Source organism: Chiloscyllium punctatum, chromosome 38 (assembly GCF_047496795.1).
Source record: "Chiloscyllium punctatum isolate Juve2018m chromosome 38, sChiPun1.3, whole genome shotgun sequence".
Classification (NCBI taxonomy): domain Eukaryota; kingdom Metazoa; phylum Chordata; class Chondrichthyes; order Orectolobiformes; family Hemiscylliidae; genus Chiloscyllium; species Chiloscyllium punctatum.
In genome coordinates, this window is record NC_092776.1 from 4053185 (window position 1) to 4073164 (window position 19980).

General features: G+C 43.6%; 1 protein-coding gene across 3 annotated transcripts in view; it reads right to left on the reverse strand.

The window, feature by feature from the left end:
* Positions 1-19980, reverse strand: part of LOC140463298 (VPS10 domain-containing receptor SorCS1-like) — a 1204408-nt gene that overhangs the window by 233655 nt on the left and 950773 nt on the right. For all 3 annotated transcript variants that reach the window (XM_072557066.1, XM_072557065.1, XM_072557064.1), the window contains exon 8: positions 3792-3881. In XM_072557066.1, coding sequence (XP_072413167.1) covers positions 3792-3881 — 90 coding nt within the window. The remainder of the gene's footprint in view (positions 1-3791; positions 3882-19980) is intronic.

Consider the following 19980-nt stretch of genomic DNA (forward strand, 5'->3'; position numbering starts at 1 on the left):
TGAGTCTCAAAGGCAGAGCTTCTGACTCAGAGGTAGGGACACTACCAATGCATCACAAGACCTCCCAGTCTAGGAGACACGAATGGAATAAAATTGATACTTTTTATCTGTTTTATGCAAAATGGTATGTCAAGGGTCCATTCTTGAATCCAGAACATTGGGACAGCCCAGATGCCCAACATGAGACATTAATTTCTACTCCTCCTGATCTGTTTAGAAAACCCCTATTGAATTCTGGATCAATGGTTATTGAATGAAAACTTTGTCGAGCCAGAAAGGATTCTGTTCATGTTCCAGGTGATGGTGGTTATTTCTGGTAACCTGATGGGAGAGGCAGCATTGGGCAGATTTTAAACATTTTCAACTATTCATCGTTTGAGGCATCACCTTGTGCTCAAAACAAATGAAGAATTGCTGCTACTGTGGTGTGAACATCAGAGAACAACCACGTTGTAAAAATATATTACTCCGCTGTTCTCTATCATTTCATTTTTTTACCTCCTGTTATGGATTGTGGAATTTTTTTTAAAAAAGATTCCTCTTGTTTTACTTCCATACAAAGCTCAAAAAAGCAAGAAATAGCCAAGGCTATACACCAGATTGGCAACTAAACCCCTCGATTACTTTAATTTTCATGAACAGGATATGGGCATCACTGGCTGGGCCAGCATTTATTGCCTATCCCTAATTACCCAGAGGGGAGTTAAAAGTCAAACCCATGGCTGTGGGTCTGGAGTCACATGTAGGCCAGACCAGGTAAGGATGGCAGTTTCCTTCCCTAAAAGACATTAACGACCCAGATGGTTTTTTTTTTGACAGTCAGGATGGTTTCATGGTCATCATTAGATTTTAGTTTCAGATGTTTTATTGAATTCAGATTCCACCATCTGCCTGGTGAGATTCAAACCATTAGTTGGGTCTCTGAATTAGTAACTGAGCAACAATACCACTAGGATTTTGCTTCCCTTAAAGGGTCTGATACAGGTTTTAAGAGTGTATTGTCACTTCTGCTGTATGCACTGACATTGTTCAGCCTGCATTGTGATTTCTCTTTTGCTTTCCATCCAAGGGCAATATGTAATCTATACATTGGGAGATGTAAATCATCAAATGGGAGTATCATCAGTCGGGTATGGGACATTTAGTAAATGCAGGACAGTTGGCACACACTTGGATATGTGGAAGCAGTGGCTGACAAGTAAACCTAGTATTTTCTGAAATCATGAGAAAAGGAATGTATCTCTTTCAGCATCAGAATTAAGGCCACAATTTCGAACAATAGGCCAAAAGGACATTTAATAGGAAAAGGAAGGAATCAGGTTCACTGTCAAGTCTTCAGCTTTGGTTAATGATAGTACCTTAGAAACTCAGTGGATATATCTCTCAGGTAATCAGGCTGGATAGACTTGGACTGTTACACCACAGCAATGCTTGAGAAGTTGGAGAAGATACCGTAAGCATTAATCCTCAAATGGTGACATGGTGTGTCTGCAGTTGCCTTTGTCCCCTGCAGCCCACCAAGGACACCAGTCTCATGGGCACGTTGACAAGGAGGCAATAGCTACCAGGCAGTGTCACTGGAATAGTAATTTGGAGTTGCAGGCTGACATATTGGTATAATGGACTTACATAGAACACAGAACACAGAACAATACAGCACAGAACAGGCCCTTCGGCCCACGATGTTGTGCCGAACTTCTAACCTAGATTAAGCACCCATCCATGTACCTATCCAAATGCCGCTTAAAGGTCGCCAATGATTCTGACTCTACCACTCCCACGGGCAGCGCATTCCATGCCCCCACCACTCTCTGGGTAAAGAACCCACCCCTGACATCTCCCCTATACCTTCCACCCTTCACCTTAAATTTATGTCCCCTTGTAACACTCTGTTGTACCCGGGGGAAAGGTTTCTGACTGTCTACTCTATCTATTCCTCTGATCATCTTATAAACCTCTATCAAGTCACCCCTCATCCTTCGCCGTTCCAACGAGAAAAGGCCGAGAACTCTCAACCTATCCTCGTAGGACCTATTCTCCATTCCAGGCAACATCCTGGTAAATCTCCTCTGCACCCTCTCCAAAGCTTCCACATCTTTCCTAAAGTGAGGCGACCAGAACTGCACACAGTACTTCAAATGTGGCCTAACCAAAGTCCTGTACAGCTGCAACATCACTTCACGACTCTTGAATTCAATCCCTCTGCTAATGAACGATAATAGTCCATAGGCCTTCTTACAAACTCTATCCACCTGAGTGGCAACTTTCAAAGATCTATGTACATAGACCCCAAGATCCCTCTGTTCCTCCACCTGACTAAGAACCCTACCATTAACCCTGTATTCCGCATTCTTATTTGTTCTTCCAAAATGGACAACCTCACACTTGACAGGGTTGAACTCCATCTGCCACTCCTCAGCCCAGCTCTGCATCATATCTAAGTCCCTTTGCAAACGACAAATGCCCTCCTCACTGTCCACAACTCCACCTATCTTTGTATCATCTGCAAATTTACTGACCCACCCTTTGACCCCCTCATCTAAGTCATTAATAAAAATTACAAACAGAAATGACTTAATCCCATCATGACAGACAGAGATGTTAAGACATGACCTTATAAAGACCATATAAAGATACACAAACTCAGTCAGGCCCTGTGAGAAAGGAAATCCATCAACCTCACCTTTGCTCCAGAGCCACAGCAATCTGGTTGACTCTTAATGCCTGCCCTCTGAGCTCATCAGGGATGGGCAGTAAAAGCTAGCCCAGCCAGTGAGACTCATATCACTTAAATAATTACACAGGTAATGGATTTTCCCTCTTGATTGTCAGTTTACAATTGTTTGCCCCATTCCTGGTGAGTAAGAAGACTTGTGTTTATTATTTAATATTTATTCACTTGGGGGACATTAGGTGTTACTGGCTGGGCAGTATCATCCATAGCTGCCCTTCAGAAGGTGAGGGTGAGCTGCCTTCTTGAACCTGCTGTAGTCTACCTGCTGTAGGTAGGCCAAAAATGCTGTTTATCCATCATGTGTCACATCCTCCAGATGCCGCACACAACCCTCACAGCCCATGATGTAGGTGGAAATATAGATGCTGTTGTAATATATCTAATTCTTTTCAGCAAGCTCTCGTACTCAGCCATGTGATAATGACTAGATGACTGGCTTTCATTGAGGGATTCTAGGGATACTTCCCCTGCTCTGTCAGGGGATTGTTTACATTGAGGGGAGAGGGAAGATGGGAGCTCAGTTTGACATCTCAACTGAGAGATAGCAACTGTGGCAGCTCCGACTGTGTCACACTGAGCGCCAGATCTGACAGCATGTTCAACTCCTGCAGTGAGCCATGAACTCAACTTTTGACTCAAAAGCAGGAGTGCTGACATTGAACATGGCTCTGGGAATGGTGTACTTGGTAAGACCAGGCATGTCTACACCAATGTACAACTCGGCTGAATCTGGAGAGCTCTGCTTTAGAGTTCCTAGCCATGGTCCTAATGTTCTGTCAGAGTCAATAGAAGCTGATCAGTGAGGAACTTTGTTAACAGGCTTGGAGCTCCCAAATGAGAAAGATGTGTTAAAAGCACCCTGTCTCCATCAGCCAGTTCCCCTGGCCACTCCGCTCAAATACATGTTACCTTCTGATAATTCCATTTTGTTTGCAATTCTGATATAATTAAATAAAGATAAAACACTTTCATCATAAAATCATTGTAATGAGATACTGTGCAGTGCAGGAGAAGGTCTCTGTGATCAAAAGAATGTCAAGATTTCACTTCTTTTTACCTTGGGCAATGAATATTTGGGGAGTTTCATTTGTGTGAAGCTCTGTCTTCGATATGACACGTAGTAAGTCACCCGTCCACCAGATGTCACCTGGGTAGTGAAGCACAAGACAAATATTACACTTGGTTTTTGTTCTGGAACAGAAATTGGTTTATGGGCGGTAAACAATTAACAGAGAGCAAATGTGCAATAAACATTAATAAATGTTCTGACTTGACCCTCCGGGTGATAAAGATAATAACCACTTTAGCCCAATCACCAAAGCAACTTGGTAATTTATTTTTCTCATAAAATACAAACAGAAGTCAACCAAGTGATGCTTTCTGTGAATGAGACATGTCCTGAAGTCACTGCCATGGCTGAAGCCTGACTGTGAGGTGCAATTAAACACATAGCTGAAACAACAGCAGTGAAGAAATACTGAACACTGCAAATTGTTGCTTACCTGTCCTTTGATTTCAAAACTCTGACTGATAGAAAATGTAATAAATTATGTTAATATTTTGATGTTGGTCATTCCAGAATCTTGACTAGCTTCATAAAATTGAAAGCATTTCCGACAAACGAATTCATTCTATTGTACCATTGGTGATCATTGCTTCCCTATTTATTAAATTGAGAAAGGACAAGGGTCAAACTTATAGTATTGACTACAAATTCAGAGTCAATAGAGTCTACTTTCTTTCATAGTATGCATTCAAGATACATAATAGGCAAGGTGACTCTGCACATTTTGAAATGCTTTGATAGTCTCCAAGTCTGAGCCCCTCTGCCAAGCCTTTTGTTCTTCCTCTTCCACACTCTGTCATCTCTCCACATTTTTTCATACCTGACCATTCATATGGCTGCCATTAACTGGTAAAACAGCTGACTCTTGCAAATTGATAAGTGGATTATACAGCTGATGCTTGGCTCCTCCGGTTAACCAGGCTGCCTCACTGGATGTCATATTTCCTTTTCTTGTTCTTTTACTGGCTTGGCGCTAGCTTGTTCCTTGTGACATTGACAGACAGCACCTAATTTGGGATGCTTGTCAGCTGAACAAACAAGGAAACAGATCTCCCTTATTTATTGTAATTAACCTGCTTTTATCAGTCACTTGCCTCTCAAATCAGAGACAACTGTTTCTTTCCTGCAATCAGCATAGATTTATTGGTATACCTGCATAATCATAAAAGGGACCTGTTTAAAAATCAAGTACATGAGTATCTTTCAGATGTGAAAGACCTATTTTTGTCCTTTTTTTATCATTTTGAGAGAACTCATAGATTGTTCTTTTGCTACAAATGGGTCTCAGGAGGATTTTGAACTATTCGGCTGATATCAATTACTGGGTTTAGTTGGAATGGGGAAATTGAAATGCAGAATCCCCATGTCTCACTATGTGCTTGCTGATTTTAACGCTGTTGAAAAAGTGACCACCGAAAAGCTTTTATGCTAAATGCTCTTTGTCCCTTCACTGTCTCTTAGCTCTTTATAGCGACCCAAATTCATCCGATCTGTATGCTGTTTCTTTATCCAAAGGGCTTCTTTTGGACCCCCTCATTCATTGGTGAACAGAATGGCAGTGCTAGGAAACGTTTTCCACTGGTCCAAAGCTTTTTATCCTTCGGTTAGACTGGTTTGCAATCAAAAGCTGTTTTTGATTTGAGCTCTCTCAACTCTTGTTCCTTCTAAATTGCCATATGATAGTCTGACTGATCCTTTGCCGATATTGAAGATGCTGAAATTAAGGTGGACAATACCTTCACTGTTTCCAAGAAGTTTAATGGAAAGGTTAAATTAACAAGTAAGGTTTCTTTTTTTTTCCCACTAATCCTGTTGACAAGAATGAGCAAGTGGTCCACCCAATAGAGGTTTACTCACTCTGTCTTGTGGTCAGAATTTTTAGTCTGTTTCAATAAAAGTTAATGGAATGCAGCAATTTCTATGACCTGTATGATTAGCCTACTGAGAAATGCAAGGCATTTATCTCGCTCAGTTTCGAGGTTGCAAAATCCCAAAAAGAAGTGATCTGTAAGATTATGCTATTCTATTAATATTTTCACACGTCAGCAATAATTCCTCAAACAGAGTTTCCATCTGAAACTTTTTTTTCTAATGATCGATGACACAGAATTTATTTCCACTGGTGAAACTCCCGTGGCGATGTATATTGTAGACAATAGACTTTCTCTCGGATGCTACTATTTTGCTGACTCTCTGCTTGCTATCTGTCTTTTAGTTTACTTGTATTTTTCTCTCACATGTGAGAAGTGACAGTGAGTCAGGGAGATGAGGCACCGTAACTTGCATTTGAGGGGGTTTGGGCAGATGAACTTCCACTGGTGGGTGAAACTAGGACAAGAGGGCATAGCCTCAAAATTATGGGTAACAGGTTCAGGACTGAATTGAGGAGGGTTGTGAATCTGTGGAATTCCCTGCCCAGTTGAGGCTTCCTCACTGAATGCTTTTAAAGCTAAGGTAAATAATGTTTTGAATAATAAAGGAAATAAGGGTTGTGGTGAGAGGGTGGGTGAGTGGAGCTAAGTCCATGAAAAGATCAGCCATGATCTTATTGAATGGTGGAGCAGGCTCGAGGGGCCAGATGGCCTACTCCTGCTCCTAGTTCCTACATTCTTATGTTCTAAGTTTCCATCTAATTCCTTTCCCCACTCTTTGAACTTGTCCTGGTTTCTCTTGCAATCACTATCCATTCACACAACTTCTCCACTTGTCACCATAGCTATTATTACCATTAGTCGTCTCCCCTCCACCCATACAGATCCATTGTGCTGGGTCCCAACACCACCTCCTTTCCCTTGTTCTACTCTCACCTGTGTCCTACTGTATCCACATTCCCTACAAACAGCTGAGAGGCCATAGGCTTCTGCAGCCTGCCTACTTCCTCCTTTCACTGCTGTTAGCCAATTTTCCCGTGGAACATTTTTCTTCCAGAAATCAACTTTTCTTTTGAAAATCTAAAAATGGTTTGAGGAAAGATATCCTGGTTACATCTCTCTCAGTCTGACTCTCGTGTTGATAGGTAGGATTTTTAAATTGCTGACAAAACAAGCTTGACTGGGGCTTTCTATCCCTTTGAAATTTTAACTTATACATTTTTTAAAAAGTTCAATTTAGTATGAGCAAAGGCACATTGGGGTGAATTTTAATGTATAGAATGACTGGGAACAAGATCAAACATGAGACATTTGAATGGGGGAGTAGGCTATTCAGCCCCTTGAGTCTGTTCCATCATTCAGTGAGACCATGGCTAATCTGTTTAAATCCATTTATGTGTACTGGGTCTGTCAAAGGGTTTCTCACATAGCCGCATCTGTTAACACCTGATCTCCAATTAACAGCAGTGAGTACAATCAAAATTCCTATGATAATCAATGCAGTCTGTTCAGTAGGACACTCTAACTGTTCAACACCAAGCTGTAGGAATTGGCATAAAGAGGAAAAGAAATCTTGGAAAGGAGTCAAGACAGACAAAGGCCACACTCACTTCACTGGTACCTCCTTGGACGTGCTGCTAGGATCTCTGAAGACACTGCGTGAGATATAATTCCTTTGTAACAGGAAGGTGAAGATTGCCATTGAAAGTGAAGGTTGCTGAGGTCTCGAACACCCTCCCGGATCCACTGCAGGAAACAGCTTAATGAGCTAACCAAGTCAGAAAAGATCAGGGCAGTGGCCTGTTCACCCATAAAGCTGACGCATGTCCTTCGCAGCACTTCACACATCTCTGTCGGTGCACGTCACATCCTTACCTATCTGTTGCTCATAAACATCTTTGGCACAATTCGTTTCTCCATCACCTCAGAGTCGGTCTCAACAAATCCTCTCCATCCATTGGGTTGACACTTTTCATGAGTCTCACTGATAGCTCTCTCCTTCCCCTCCGTGCAGGAGGGGAGAGTAGGGGACAGCAGGGTGACAGTCAGAATCAGAGGTGCTCTCAACAACTGACAGCTGGAGAGACAGAGATGCGAGAGATCTGCAGCACCTCAGCAGATACACACAAACAAACACTGTCTCTGTATGCTCAAGAAAACAAACCTCCTGAATAAATGTTACCAAAATTAGGCTTTTAAATATCATATCGTAGTTTGTATTCAAATAATTTTGGGAGGCAGCTGGCTGTGTAAAATCAGCAGAGACTCAGCAGTCTGAATTTCTATTGATGTAACGTGGGAAACGGGGGGTGGGGCAGAGTATATCATGTGGCTTTATTCCAGGTAAGGGAGGTGATGGGCTAGTGATAGTATCATTAAATTATTAATCCAAAAACCTGCGGAGTGCTCCATGAACCCAGGTTCAAATCCTGCCCTGACAAAAGTTGAATTTCTGGAATTAAGAATCTAATGATAACTGTGAAACAATTGTCAGGGGGAAATCCCACCTGGTTCACTATTGTCCTGCTGGCAAGGAAACTGCTAGTCTAGCCTACATGTGACTCCAAACTCATGTCAATATGGCTGACTTTGAACTGCCCCCTGGGCAATAAGGAAATGCTGGCCCAGCCAGACACAGCCACGTAAAAAGAAGGGCAAGGTACATCATTCTACTTCTGGCTTGATCAAAACTCCATGGTGATTTGTCATTTCTGTTTCTGGATAATTGCCTTGAGTCTTTTCAGATGCTGTTTTCTAAACTGAGACAGGCCCTTTTACATCGATGTGTAGGCTTGACTGAATACGATCTCCCATGTATTTGATGCTGCTTTTAATGTTTTAGAATAATTCTCCATCCTCAACTGGAAGCTGACTCAATGCAATCTCTCCTTCAGATTCAAGCTTAATCCCAGTTGGTGGCTTCCTAGTAAAATACACTGGAAATGTATTTCCACTGATTAACCTTCATCACTACACTCCAAAAGCAAGTGAACATTGCCATGAATGATTGATGAACAACAGACATCATTAAGGACTATTTTGAAAAGAATCAGATCTTTTCCTCATCCTATTTGCCTTCATTGTTTTGTGTTCACTTGTTAAAAAGAGCAAGAACAAGGATCAGAAGTGATGTAATAAACTGGACTAAAACAAAGATGCATGAGGCAGTTTCCCATTTGATAGAAAGATCTGAATCAATGCCAAATAAGAATTGGGTGAGATAAAAGATAAATTGGTAGGATTGATTTTTCTTGAAACAATTTAGATCTCCAGAAATGCTATAGAACCAGACTTTCTTTTCTCTCGATCCAGATCTGAGTGACAATTGATTGAATTGAGGTTTGTATTCAATAAGACTTTATTTGTTCCAATTTTCAATGTGCCTGCAGACAACAGAGTCTGAAAAGGTCATCTTTTAATTTTCTCAGAATTAGGCAAGGGCTTTAGTGTATGGGTTCACATGCAATGTTACATTGCAGCCTTAAAATGAGCTCTTCATTTACGTGGAACAAGATTTGATTAAGTTCAACCAAATCACTTTATGCTTCAGATTTTCAAAGTCTTTCCCCGTTTAGAAATAGCCTCCATTCTTCCAACCAATGTGCATAATCTCACACTTCCCCACATTGTATTCTGTCTGCCAATTCTTTGCCCACTCGGCAAGCCTACTCAAGTCCCTCTGAAGCCTCCCTGCCCCCTTAACAAGACTGGTCCTTCCTCATGTCGTTGTGTCATCCGTATCTTTAGTAAGAATGCCCTCAGTTCCTTGGTCCAGATCGTGAATAGTTGTGGTCCGAACACAGACACCTGTGGAACTGTACTTTCCATCCTGAAAAAGATCTCTTTATCTCTGCCTTCTGCCAGTAAGCCAATCCTCTATCCATACTAGCACCTTGTCCCAAATACCATAGACCCTTGTCTTATTTAGCAGCTTTCTGTGGGCCCCTTGTCAATGGCTTTTTGGAAATCCAAACAGGTTATGCCCACTGACTCTCCTTTGTCTAACTTGCTTATTACCTCCTCAAAAAATTCAAACAGATTGTCAGACATGACCTCCCCTTGACGAAGCCATGCTGACTCAGCCCATTTTACTGAGCACATCCAGCACTCCAGAATTGCATCCTTAATAATAGACTCTAAAATCCTGTCTTCTCCATTCCTTCCTTCTTAAACAGAGGTGTTACATTAGCTATTTTTCAATCCTCTGGAACCATGTCCAACTCCAGTGATCCCTGAAAGCTCACCTCCATAATCTCCTCAGCTTTCTCCTTCAAAACCTTGGGTTGTAATCTATCTGGTCTGAGTGATTTCTCTGCCTTCAAAATCATAGAATCCATAGAGCATGGAAGCAGACCATTTGTCCCATCAAGTCCACACCCACCCTCTAAAGGGCATCTCACCTGGACCCACCACCTACCCTTGTAATGTTGCATTTCCCATGGCAAATCTGCCTACCTGCACATCCTTGTACACTATGGGCAATTTCCCATGGCTGATCCACCTAACCTGCACATCTTTGGATTGCAGGAGGAAACCAGAGCAAACCGACACAGAGACGGGGAGAATGTGCAAACTCCACACAGACAGTCATCTGAGGCTGGAATCGAACCTGTGAGGCAGCAGTGCTAACCACTGCACCACCATGCCATCCTTTCATCCTCCCCAGCATCTTCTCCTTAGTGATGGCCACTACACTAACTTCTACCTCCAGAATTTCTTGAAGTTCTGAATTACTATTGGTGTCTTCACCTGATTCAAAGTACCTGTCTGGTTCCTCCATTACTACTTCACCAGCCTCATTTTTCAGCAGTCCAGCATCTCTCTCTCTCTCTCTCTCTCTCTCTCACTCTTCAGTGTCTAAAACATTTCCTACTGTCTTCTTTTATAACACAAGCCAGCTTATTCTCATATCTCACCCTTTCCCTCCTTATTGCTTTCTGAGTTATCCTCTGCTGGGTTTTAAAGGCCTCCCAACCCTCTGGCTTCCCACTAATCTTCATCACATTAGATGGTTTCTCTTTTGCCTTTATGCTGTCCCTGACTTCCCTTGTCAGCCATGGTTACCTCGTCCTCCCCTTAGTATGATTCTTCTTCCTCGGGATGAATTCCTGTTGTGTCTCCTGAATTTCCTCCAGCTACTCTTGCCATTTCTGTTTCAATGTCTTCGCTGCTAGACTTCCCTTCCAATCAACTCTGACCAGCTCCTCCCTCAGACCTTTATTCAGCTGTAATCCTGTTACATCTGATTCCAGCTTCTCCCTCTCAAACTGCACTGTCATATTATGGTCATATCATGTTTACTGGCCCCCAGGGTTTCCTTCACCTTAAACTTCCTAATCAGGTTGGTCTCATTATACATCACCAAAACCAGTACTACCAGTTCCCCAGTAGCTCTACCACAAGCTGCTCCAAAGAAAACCATCTTGTGGACATTCCACTAATTCTTTGTGTTCGGGATCCACTGCCAACCTGATTTTCCCAGTCCACCTGCATATTGAGGCCCCCCCATGATTATTGGAATAGTGCCTTTCCTACATGCCTTTTGTATCTCCTGATTTCATTTCTTTCCTCCATCCTGACAACTGCTCGGAGGCCTGTACATACCTCCCCTCAGGGTCTTTCTCCTTTTGTGGTTCCTCCACTCTATCCACACCGATTCTACACCTTCTGACTCTACATCAATTCTTGCTCTCGATTTAATTTAATTTCTCACCAACAAGGCAAGCCCACCTCCCACCCCAGCCCCGTCGCCCAGCTGCCTGTCTTTTCAATATGCTGGGTTCCTTGGGTACTTAGTTCTTGCAGCCAAGTCTTCAAGCTCATTTATCTTGCTTCATCTTGAATTAAATATCTTGTGGCAATCATGAAACCACTGCGATTATCAGGGGAAAAAACATCTGGTCTACTTAGTACCCTTTAGGAGAGCAAATCTGGCATCCTTACCTGGTCTGGTCTACACGTGACTCTGGACCCATAGCAACGTGGTTGACTCTCAACAGGCCTCTGAAAGGGTCTAGCAAGATACTCAGTTATGCCCATTGTTCAGTAAAGAAATGTAACTCTAACGGTTCACCAGATATTAACCCAGACACTGGAAAAGACAACGGCAGAAACAACTCTGTCGATCCTGCACAGTCCTCCTCACTAACATCTAGGGACTTGTGCCAACATTGGGAGAGCTGTCTCGCAGACTTGTCAAGCAACAGCCTGACAGTCATACTCATGGAATCACACCTTACAGACAATGTCTCAGACACCACCATCACTATCCCTGGATATGTCCTGTCCCATCGGCAGGACAGACCCAGCAGAGGTGGTGGCACAGAGGAAAACAGTCAGGAAGGAGTTGCCTGGGGAGTCCTCAACATTGACTCTGGACCCCATGAGGTCTCATTACTTCAGGTTAAACATGGGCAAGGAAACCTCCTACTGATTACTACATACCATCTTCCCTCAGCTGATGAATCATTACTCCTCCATGTTGAACAACACTTGGAGGAAGCACTGAGCTTGGCAAGAGCTCAAAATGTCCTCGGGGTGGGGGATTTCAATATTCATCACCAAGAGACATTCGGCAGAAGTACTACTGATCGAGCTGGTCAGGTCCTAAAGGACATTGTTGTTGGACTGGGTCTGCGGCAGGTGGTGAGGGAACCAACAACAGGGAGAAACATTCCTGACCTCATCCTTACCAACCTGCTGGCTGCAGATGTATCTGTCCATGACAGCATCGGTAAGAGTGACCTCTGCAGAGTCATTCCCACAAAGCTGACCCTTTAAAGAAATGTTCATTGAGCAGACTAAAATCGGTTTCTTGTGCTCCTTTTATCCCTACAACAGGTTGCCCATTCTTGGCTGCCATTCCCAAACAAACTTCTCTGTATTACTGGACTGATGGCATCAAAGATTTCCTTTTGATTAAACTTCAACGTTACACTACAGAACCAAACTCATACTGACATGAGTGATTCACGACAGTGACACTCATTTTTCTTAATGAGTGCAAAATTTGCAGGCCTGAGGGCTCAGAGACTGAGACAGTGATGGGTGTCAGAAGGTCAGAGGTCTTTGGGGTGACAGCAGAGGCCATGGTGAGGTGAGTCATCGTATTGGTAATCCTGGGAGGCAGGTGAATGGGACAGTGTGAGGTGCTGCCAAGGTATGTGGAAAAGAGTTTAGCTTTTCGGGTTTGATATTTCCACCTCACCTGAGTTGACAGGATTCCTGAGACGTGGGAAATCTGGCTGTCCAGTGCTAACTTTGAAATGATGCATAAACACCAGACCACTCAGCCTTGTAATATTAATTCTAAATTATCAAGCTGCCCTTTGAGATCCAGGTGCTCATTGACTCGTCACATCCCACTCTGCGTACGCCAGATCTTTAACTTTCTAACCTCCCAGAAGCCCAGAGTCCCCTGGCTGTAACTGTATGTTGGAATTAAGGTCCCCTCATAGTATTCATTTTAATGAACCACTTTAAGGTAGAGTTCCTCTGTTGGTTCATAGAATTATAGAAAATAGGAGCAGGAGTAGGTCGTTCGGCCCTTCGAGCCTGCTCCACCATTCAATATGATCATGGCTGATTATCCAACTCAATAACCTGTTCCTGCTTTTCTCCCATATCTTTTGATCCTCATTAGCCACATGTACTATATCCAAATCCTCCCTGAACTCATACAATGTTTTTGCCTCAATCATTTGATGTGATAGTGAACTCCACAAGTTCACCAATCTCTGTGTGAAGACATTTCTCTGTCTCAGTCTGAAATGCTTTACTCAGTACAAAACCCAATATGACCAGATGTCATTGAGACAAGGAAGATCTCTGAGCTGATTTTCAGAGTGTGTTCAGAAAGCTGATCTCAAATGACATAAAGTCATAGAGTCATAGAGCGGTACAGCACAGAAACAGACCCTTCCATCTGACCAGATATCCTAAATTAATCTAGTCTCATTTGCCACCATCTTGTCCATATCCCTCCAAACCTTTCCTATCCATGTACCTGTCCAAATGTCATTTCAATGTTCTAATTGCACCTGCATCAACCACTTCCTCTTGCAGTTCATTCCACACACAAAATCACACTCTGGGTGAGAAAGTTGCCCCTCAGGTCACTTTTAAATCTTTCTCTTCTCACCTTAAAATTGTGCCCCCTTGTTTTGATATCCCTAGGGAAAAGACTTTGCATTATCCATACCCCTCATGAATTTAGAAACCTCTGTAAGGTCACCAATCAACCTCCTATATTTCAGTGAAAAAAGTCCCAGCCTCTCCAACCTCTCCTTTTCATTCAAACCTGGTAATATCCTGAAATCCTCTCCAATTTAATAACATCTTTCTTATGTCAGGGTGACCAGAACTGTACACAGTATTCCAGAAGAGGTCCTGTATTACCTCAACGTGACTCAATGCTCTGAGCTTGGCCAATGAGATGTTTAAACATAAGGGCAAAGACAGGGATCCAAACACTTTCTAGATCTAGGATAAGACAGACAATTTCGGACTTGGCAGTGTAACTAGTCCCAGCCATGTGCATCCTGCACAACAACAATATTATTTATCATCTGTTACATAACAGCAGATGAAAGCAGCTCGCATTTATTAAATGCTTTGCCTCACTCAAGGATACCTTAAAATTCTGCATGACCAACAAATTAGCTGTTTCATAGCCAATTTCTGTACAGCAAGGATCTGCAAATAGCAGTTATTTACAGGTCTGTTTGTGAGATAGATATTGGTTTTGTAACGCCTCTTTTACCTGATCTGCACCTGATGAAGGGGCAGTGCTACAAAAGCTTGTGATTTCAAATAAACCTGTGTCTTCAGATCTTGTTCAGAACTAGATCGTGATTGGAGAAAAGAAGGTTTAGGGGTGACTTGATAGAGGTGTACAAGATGATTAGGGGTTGAGAAAGGGTTGACCATGAGTCACATATGGAGTCAGCTATTACGAGGAGGCATAGCTTTAAATTAAGGGGTGGTAGGTATAGGATAGATGTTCGGGGTAGATTCTTTACTCAGCGAGTCGTGAGTTCATGGAATGCCCTGCCAGTAGCAGTGGTGGACTCTCCCTCTTTATGGGCATTTAAACGGGCATTGGATAGGCATATGGAGGATCGTGGGCTAGTGTAGGTTAGGTGGGCTTGGATCGGCACAACATTGAGGGCCAAAGGGCCTGTACTGCGCTGTATTTTTCTATGTTCTATGTTCTAACAGTGCAACACCGGCACCGTCATATCATGGCCTCTTTTATGGACAAAGAATGCAGGCAGGAAAAGCAAATTTTGGCTAAACATCATTGGGCTAAAGGATCCCATTTAGGTCTGAGCTGATATTACTTCATGCATTGCCAGGGTTGGAGGATTTGAGCTTTAGGGAGAGGCTGAACAGGCTGGGGCTGTTTTTCCCGGAGCATCAGAGGCTGAGGGGTTTATAAAATCATGAGGGGTATGGATAGGGTGAATAGACAAGGTCTTTTCACCAGGGTTGGTAAGCCCAAAACTAGAGGGCATAGGTTTAGGGTGAGAGGGGAAAGATATAAAAGAGACCGAAGGGGCAACTTTTTCACACAGAGGGTGGTACGTGTATGGAATGAGTTGCCAGAGGATGTGGTGGAGGCTGGTATAACTGCAACATTTAAGAGGCATTTGGATGGGTATATGAGTAGGAAGGGTTTGGAGGGATATGGGCTGGGTGCTGGCAGGTGGGACTAGATTGGATTGGGATATCTGGTCAGCAAGGAAGTAGTGGACTGAAGGGTTTGTTTCCATGCTGTACATCTCTATGACCCTATGACTCATTGTTCGGCCTGAAATGAGTTCAAGGTTTAGGCTGGTTTCAGAGTTGCTGAGGTGGGGGGTGCATTGCTGACTCTGGGCCCCAAAAGAAGGCTACGGTGAGTTTCTATCCTTTTCTGCTTTGATGATGTCTGCTAAGGGCTAAACATTGACTGGGACATCAGGGAGAACACCTCTGCTCAGTCATCTGTACTACAGGATGTTTTACATTGACCCATGGGGCCCTGGTGAGGTCTAACAGCCTGCACTCATTACCATGGATCACATTACAGGGCAGGGTCTTGGCTCCTTGACTGGGACTCAGATGTTAAGGGCAAATGGGGATCAGCAGTCAGCAATGCATGAGCAACAGTCACTCAGCAGGGACTTTACCCAAACTAGGCCCCTTCACAGAAGCAGCCTATGGCTGTAGCTGAAGCCAAGCAGGTGAGGTGATTGCAAACTCTGAATGGATGGCTGGGTCCATGTTTAGTTGCTGGAAGACCACCTCCACACAGCTCACTTTACCACCACCACTGTGGGAGGGTGTCTAGGCTGACTGGAATCTGTGAGCTGTCCTGTAAATTGGTAACCAAGGCCAATTTGGACCTGAGGGGGTCGATCTGAGGATATTAAAAGAAGCTGCAACAGAGATGGTGGTCATCTTCCAAGACTCCTTTGACTCATGAAAAATATCAGAAGGTTTGAAAAGTGCCAACGTAATATTCATATTCAGAATTGTAAAGAGACAAAAACAGATTACCAAAGGGCAATGTGTGATTTGGGAACTGTTAGATTCTCTTCCAGAGGATGTAATAGCAAAGCATTTAGAAATATATAACACACGTCACTCTGCTATAACGTGTGTTTTGTCAGCCTGAACTGCTATAATGCAATTGACGAATTATGGACATGTGTTTGGACAGTGCAAACTTTCTACTGAACGGATATAGTGAGGTTACAGAGGAACACAACTGCGGTGTTATAGCAGAACGATCTGTATGATCAAGGTGAGTCAGCATGGTTTCACAAGTGGGAAAACATGCCTTACAATTTATTAGAATAATTTTTAAAATAGACTGAGCAGGATAGATAAAAGGGGAAGCAGTGATTGCAATCTATTTGGATTTCCAGAGATTTCTGATAAGGGTTCTGCAATTGAGCCTCCTTCATAAGACAAAAGCCCATGGTGTTGGAGGTAATCTATTAGCATGGATGGAAGATTGGATACTGATCGAAGACAGAGAGTTGGGGTAATGGGGGGGGGGCATTTTCAGGAGGGTAAATTATGATCAGTGGTGTGCCACAGGGATCAGTGCTGACATCATAAATATTTACAATATATGGATGAGGAAAGTGAATGCATTGCAAATGACGAATAGATATAGATGGGGAGGCAGGTGGTGAGGATGACACAAAGAGTCTACGGGGGATATGGACAGGAGAAATGACTGGGCCTTCATTTACTATACAAGGCACGAATCAGACCACAGCTGGAGCAGCTTTGTGACCTTTATCGAAAATCCACTACATTGGAGGTAGCCCAGAGTAGATTCACTAGCTTGATACCAGATATGGAGGGACTGTCTTATGAGGAGAGGTTGAGAAGATTGGAAGAATAGTGTTGTGTCACCATAGTCTTACTAGACCATAGGGGCTGCTCTCTCATTAGACAGAAGTGACTGGTGATGATTTAAGCTGAAGGTCACCAGACCTCAGAAGAGGGAAGAGATTGAGAAGGAGAGTCATGGCAACCTCAAACTGGTGTTGGGAATTGAACCCAAACTGTTGGCATCATACTGCTCTATAAACCAACAATCCAGCCAACTGAGCTAAACCAATTCCCAGATTGGACAAATGAGAGCCAACCTTATTGAAACTTTCATGTTCTGATCAGATTTAACAGGGTTGATGCAGAATTGCTGTTTCTCCAGAGAACCAGAGGGCAAAATCTCTGAGTAAGGGGAGAGAGGAGGAGGAATTTCCTCCCTCTTTTTGGGGGGTGGGATCTGTGGAACTCTTTACCACAGAGGGCTGTTAAGATTGTGTCATTAAATATATTGAAGATGAAGATAGACAGATTTTTAATTGGTTGGGGAGTCAAGGGTTATGGAGAAAACACAGGAACGTGGAGTTGAGAACTATCAGATCAGACACAATCTCATTGAATGGTAGAGCAGACTTGATGGGCTGAATGGCCTGTTTCTGACCTAATGCTTTATGGTCCAACGGCGGATGATGTATTGCTTCTGACCCCCACCTTGTTTCCGGGTGAATGAGCTGATGGAAGGATCATGTGCTAGCTCAGTATACCAGTGGGTAAAGTGCATCTACACTCTGACCCACCTGTATATACCCCTCCATCAGCACTTGAGAATCTGAAGCAGGCACGTAACCAGAGATTAATCAATCGTATTTCTAACAAAACCGGAATCATGCTTCATCAATACCACCGCCAGTAACAAGGACATTAAATCATTCTGAATGGATATAAACTGAGTGAGCGCACGGGGTCATTAGGTCACTGCGCCAGAGAGAGATTGAGTTGTGAGGAATTCCCCTTCCAGGTTAATTCGATATCAATGTGGCAGTTCCTTTGAGTGAGTAGCACCAGAGTCAAGATAAAACCCTCTGTGGGCACTTTCAATTAACAACAAGCAATGTGTTGAAATGTCCTGTTCTCTCTTCAGAGAAAGGAAGTGCATTGTCTTGAATACATTTGGTCGAGTGGATTTGACAAACGTTATGCATGCACCCGGGACACAGGAGCTTAAATCTGCTAGGTTACCTTAACAGTACAACAAGGAACACCCAAATCACGTTCCCCAAATGAAAATGAACAAATACTTAATTGTATACGTGATTTATTTAATTGTATACGTGATTTATTCTGAGTCTTGTATGACATTGCAAAGAGGCATTGCTTCCTAACCATGCTGCAGCAATTCCAGCAAACTCAAGAGACAATGAAACAATGAGTAAAGGGCAGGTCAAACATTACAAAGAGAATACAGCACCTAAAGAGGCCTTTTGCTCAAACAAATTCAAGCTAACATCTCTGCTTCACTTCAGCCTCCTTCTATCCTTCCTCAATCCAGCCTTATCACAGAACCCTCAATTCCCTTCTCCCTCAGGTATTTCCACCGCAGCTCAGGCAGCATCTGAACAGCAGGAAAGTCAATGTTTCAGGCCAAAACCCTTTGTCAGTCCTGCCTGATCTGCTGTGCTTTTCCAGTTTCACATTTATTGACTCTGGTTTCCAGCATCTGCAGTCCTTCCTGCTTCCTTCAGACATTTGTCTCGTTTCCTCTTAAATGCAACTGCACTATTCAACCCACCCATTTTGTGATGACGAGTTCTGTACTCACACTGTTCTCTTGGGTAAAGAACTACCTTCGACATTCCCAACTGGCTTCTTTTGGTGACTGTCTTACATTGACGGCCTCTCGTTTTGCTTTCTCTCACACGTGAATGCACTCTCTCCATGTTGATGCCATTAAAAATTTTCATAATTTTAATGGCCTCTTTTTTTGGTATGAATGTGGAGTTACAAATGGTCCAAAATGGCGGTGAAATAGTACTTCTGCACCAGAGCTCGTCTGCTCCAATCACTTTTCTGTTTCTTTTCCTTTTTTCCCACTTTTGTCTTTTTGTTACTGACTTATGGTGTCCTCAGCTTGGATGGCATCGTGGTGAAAGTCCAATGCATGGACCTTGGGCAGTCTCGAGCTGAGCCCAGGGCATGGACCTCAGGCAGGTCTATCATGGATCTTGCGGAGGAGACTCAGCCCCTACCGAATTTCCTGGAGCAAGCACAGCACCCGGAATCGGCAGCTGCTCCATTGGTGGAGGTGACCTTGATGAGGTAGAGTTGCAAAGCATGGTGCAGGAAAAGCACAGTGGGTCAGGTAGCATCCGAGAAGCAGGAGAGTCAACGTTGCAGGGATAAGCCCTTCAGCCCCCACCTCATCTCAAATCCAACCCTCTAACTCAGCACTGCCCTCTTGACCTGTCTTCCCTGTCCATCTCCCTTCCCACCGAGCTGCTCCACCCTCCACTCCAACCTATCACCATCACCGACCACCTGCATTCACCTATCACTTTCCCAGCCACCTTCCCCCCCAGCTCCACTCTCTCCTCCTATTTATCTCTCAGCCCCCTTTCATTTCGGCCACATTCCTAATGAAGGGCTTTTGCCCGAAATGTCAATTGTCCTGCTCCTCGGATGCTGCCTGACCTGCTGTGCTTTTCCAGCACCACACTCTCGACTCTAATCACCAGCATCTGCAGTCCTCACTTTCTCCTCCGTTGATGAGGTGGGCCCAGCAGCAAAGATGGCACCTGACGATCAGTGGCTTTGTCGTTGGTCGAGTCCAGTGCTAGTGGTGGTGAAGCGGTGGTGGAAGGGCATCACAGCACAGCCTTGAGAGAAGCGACTCTGATGTTGGCTGATCTGGCGCTGGCAGCGGTGAGGTGGTGGAGGAGGAGATTCAGCCCTGGGGCAAAGATGGCACCTGAAGATTGGTGATT